The 4126-nt window shown below is 38.0% G+C and overlaps 1 protein-coding gene across 1 annotated transcript; it reads right to left on the bottom strand.

Annotated features, from left to right (window-relative positions):
• Positions 1-614: 614 nt before the first annotated feature.
• Positions 615-1571, bottom strand: LOC133244018 (olfactory receptor 5F1-like). The gene has a single exon (XM_061410691.1). The coding sequence runs from the start codon at positions 1569-1571 to the stop codon at positions 615-617; it is 957 nt and encodes a 318-aa protein (XP_061266675.1).
• Between the last annotated feature and the right edge of the window lie 2555 nt (positions 1572-4126).

Genomic DNA, 4126 nt, shown 5'->3' with positions numbered 1-4126 from the left:
AGATTCTTTACCACTGTGCCACCTGAGAAGCCCAATAACTAGTCTTTTTATTCTTTAACCAAAATTTCATTAAAACACATTATATATTTGAGAACCCATTGGAAATATAGAACAATTGATGAAAGTTTTAGAGTTTCATATGAATTTGATAATTTAGCTTATATTATTGGATATGAGGGTTAGTTGCTAAGTTATTTCCAATTCTTTGCAACCCTATGGACAGAGAAAACCTTTAGACTCCTCTGTTCATGGGATTTCCCAATCAAGAATACTAAAGTGGGTTGCAATTTCCATCTCCAGTTGGATTCATATATTTGGATATAAATACAAGCACCCCATGCCAGTACTCTTGCCTGGAAAATCCCATGGACGGAGGAGCCTGGTGGGCTACCATCTATGGCATTGCAAAGAGTCAGACATGACTGAAGCGACTTAGCAGCAGCAGTAGCAGCAGCACAACATGATTACTTAGAAAATAGTCTAATGAAAAATGTTGATCCAGCATTTTAAAGTTCAATATGTACTTTACTAAGTTAAGAAAATGAAGTCCACAATCATAGTAAGCTTCAACCGGTATTTTAAAGTTAATTAAATACTCCATTTAGTTCAGAAAATTAACCAAATAACCCCAGAAATGAAGGGACCCTTTTCCTAGTAATTACATTCCATAAAGCCTTCTTCACTTCCCTGTTGCGGAGGCTGTAGATAAGAGGATTCAACATGGGGATGACCACTGTGTAGAACACAGAAGCGACTTTGTCCTGATTCAGGGAGTAGCTGGGGGAAGGTCTGAGATAAGTGTAGATGGAGGTGGAATAGAACAGAATGATGGCTGTCAGGTGAGACACACATGTGGAGAATGCTTTGTGCCTCCCCTTCCCTGAATGCATACGGAAGATGGAGAAGAGAATGTAGCAGTAGGAGGTGAGGATCACCAGCAGAGTCCCAACTATATTCACACCAGCAAAAGTGGACAAGATGCTTTCATACAGGCGTGTGTCAGAACATGAGAGCTTAAAAATTGGAGGACTGTCACAGAAGAAGTGATGGATGACATTGGAATTGCAGAATGACAAGCTGCTCACATAACCTGTGTGAACCACAGAGTTCAACAGTCCTGCTGTAAAAGCCCCTGCTGCCATTTTTAGGCAGACCGTCCTGGACATGATCAAGGAGTAAAGGAGAGGGTTGCATATGGCCACATAGCGGTCATGGGCCATTAACCCAAAAAGGATGCATTCAATTGTAGCAAAGGCTATAAAGAAGTACATCTGCAGAAAGCAGCCAGCAAAGGAGATGGTTTTCTTCTCTGATAAAAAGTCTACCAGCATCTTTGGGGTGATGGTGGATGAATAACTAACATCTGCAAAAGACAGAATTGCCAGGAAGAAATACATAGGTGTATGAAGTCGAGAATCAGTCCTGATTAAAAGGATCATTCCAATATTTCCCACAACTGTAAGTGTGTAAATCACCAAAAAAAGAGAAAAAAGGATAGCTTGTAGCTCCAGTGTGTCTGCTAAACCCAACAGGATGAACTCTGTCAGCAAAGTACAATTATTTCTAGCCATTTACTAAAGATGTTGTATGCTTAAACTTGTATTCCTTGTAAATACGTCATTGTCCAAATTTCACAAGAAATAGTAGGAATATTAATGAGGTTACTAACACATGGAAAAAATAAAATCCTGGGATAATATAGTAGAGTAAGCAGGGTGACTATCAGTTCAGTTCAGTTCAGTCGCTCAGTCATGTCTGGCTCTTTGAGACTGCATGGACTGCAGCACGCCAGGCCTCCCTGTCCATCACCAACTCCCGGAGTGACTGTAGTAAAGGGGAAATTAGTGGGCAAATGAACAAGCACTGGAATTCAATAACCAATTGTCTGTATTGAATCTGGGTTGTGGAACTCCCTGTTTGCTGGTCAAAGTCCGTATAGTCCATTTAAGGTTCTAAAATGCAGCATATACATTCTATTCTTTCTCTTCTAACCCACTCACATCCAAAATGCAAAGTATAGAGCTATTCTTGCTGAGTTCTCTCTCGTCCTCTGCACAAGCATGTATGGTTAATTCAAATGTCTTCTTTTCTCATCAAGACTTCTCTGTACATTCTTCAACAGCAAAATTCATGCATCACCATCCGGAAATCACTCCGGTGTTCTTCAAGCAGCAAACACAGGGCCTACTGCAAATAACCAATATTTTGACATCTATGACATTCTTGAGAATGCTTTTGTAGTTTTTTTCAAGTGGACCAAAGCAACTGCACTCGTTACAAAGCATGCTATCAAATTAATTCCACGTAGTTGCATATACTGTACCTGTCCACAGCAGGGAATGGCAGCACCAGGTATTTACAGCTTCCTGCTTAGAGTCTTAGTTGTGCTGTCCATTATTTTATTTCTTATTAGAATTCTTAATACGCTCAGGTGAAATTTAAAATAAAAAGATTTACATTTTTTTTAATGAAATGAAAAGTCATAAAACTTTGAATTATCTCTGCAAAAAATTCAAGCCACCTTCTGAGAATGTACACATGACTGCCCTTTTATTTTGCTTTCCTTAAAGAGGGTTGGGTAACCATGGGGACTAGATTATAGGTTTTAATTGTGAGTCAGTCCTCTTAAGACAGAAGCTTCAGTCTCAAAGCAATTAAAACATGATCATATGCAGATAACTGTATAAAACATTATGTGGCACTTGGATCATATGAAAATAAATGAAATAAAGCATGTGGCACTTTGATCATAAAGTGGTTTCTGATCTCTATATTATTTAAAATTTTTTGTCCAGGTAAAATATAATAATTTTAATTGGATATTTAATTGCCTCTTTATTTATCAGTTAAGCTTAATCAAAAAGGTACATAACCCACAACAAAATTATTATATGTCCCTTTGTGTGCATGTGTGTGTACTCCTCCTTTGGTCTGGGTCAGTCTAACTTCTAACTCTGTTCTTGAGTGAAATGCAAACGGGACACTAACTACACCGTTTGCTTAAAAGAATACTATACCATGAGCATTAAGACAATGGATTAAGAACATTTAACTTTACAAATCTGGGTATACTTGATTTATAATATTGTACTAATTTCAAGTGAACAGCATAGTGATTAAGTATTTTGGCAGATTATACTCTAGTCAAAGAGCTAGAGGGGTACGGTAGGGGAAGGGGAGGGAGGCTCAAGAGGGAAGGGGACATATATACATACCCTGATTTTATTAGATATAATTATCCTATATATACATATCTATGTATAAATATGTGCATAATTATAAATTATATATAGTATAAATTACATACATAATTATATATATATATATATATATAATTATAATGGATTTGTGTTATACAGAAGAAACCAATAAAAATTTTCCACCAATTAAAAATAAACAAAATTTAAAAAAATTACAAGACAGTGGGTATAATTTCTTATGCTATACAATACATCCTTATAGGTCATCTATTTAACACACAGTAGCTTGTCCCTCTTAATTGTATACTCCTAAACTCCCTCTTAGGCTGTGACATGCTGGAGCGGTAAGCAGCTGGGAGGAGATACCCCACGTTCAAGATCAGAGAAATTACAGTAAGATGCTAGGAACAGGCAGAAGGCAACAGAGGGCACACAGAGAGAAACCACAATCACAGAAAGCTAACCAATCTAATCACATGGACCACAGCCTTATCTAACTCAATGAAACTATGAGCTATGCCATGTAGGGCCAACCAAAAGACAGATCATGGTGGAGAGTTATGACAAAATGTGTTCCACTGATGAAGGGAATGGCAAACCACTTGAGTATTATGACCTTGAGAACCCCATGAACTGTATGGAAAAGCAAAAAGATAGGACACTGAAAGATGAACTCCCCAGGTCAGTAGGTGCCCAATATGCTACTGGAGATCAGTGGAGAAATAACTCCAGAAAGAATGAAGGGACGGAGCCAAAGCAAAAACTACATCCAGGTTTGGATGTGACTGGTTGTAGAAGCAAAGTCTGATCTGTAAAGAGCAATATTGCATAGGAACCTGGAATGTTAGGTCCAGGAGTCAAAGAAAATTGGAAGTGGTCAAACAGGAGATGGCAAGAGTGAACATCACTACTTTAGGAATCAGGGA

The sequence above is a fragment of the Bos javanicus genome, unplaced genomic scaffold (genome assembly GCF_032452875.1).
Source record: "Bos javanicus breed banteng unplaced genomic scaffold, ARS-OSU_banteng_1.0 tig00000403_1, whole genome shotgun sequence".
In the NCBI taxonomy this organism is placed as follows: Eukaryota; Metazoa; Chordata; class Mammalia; order Artiodactyla; family Bovidae; genus Bos; species Bos javanicus.
Note: the sequence above shows the minus strand (reverse complement) of the source record. Positions and strands in the feature narration are given on the sequence as shown.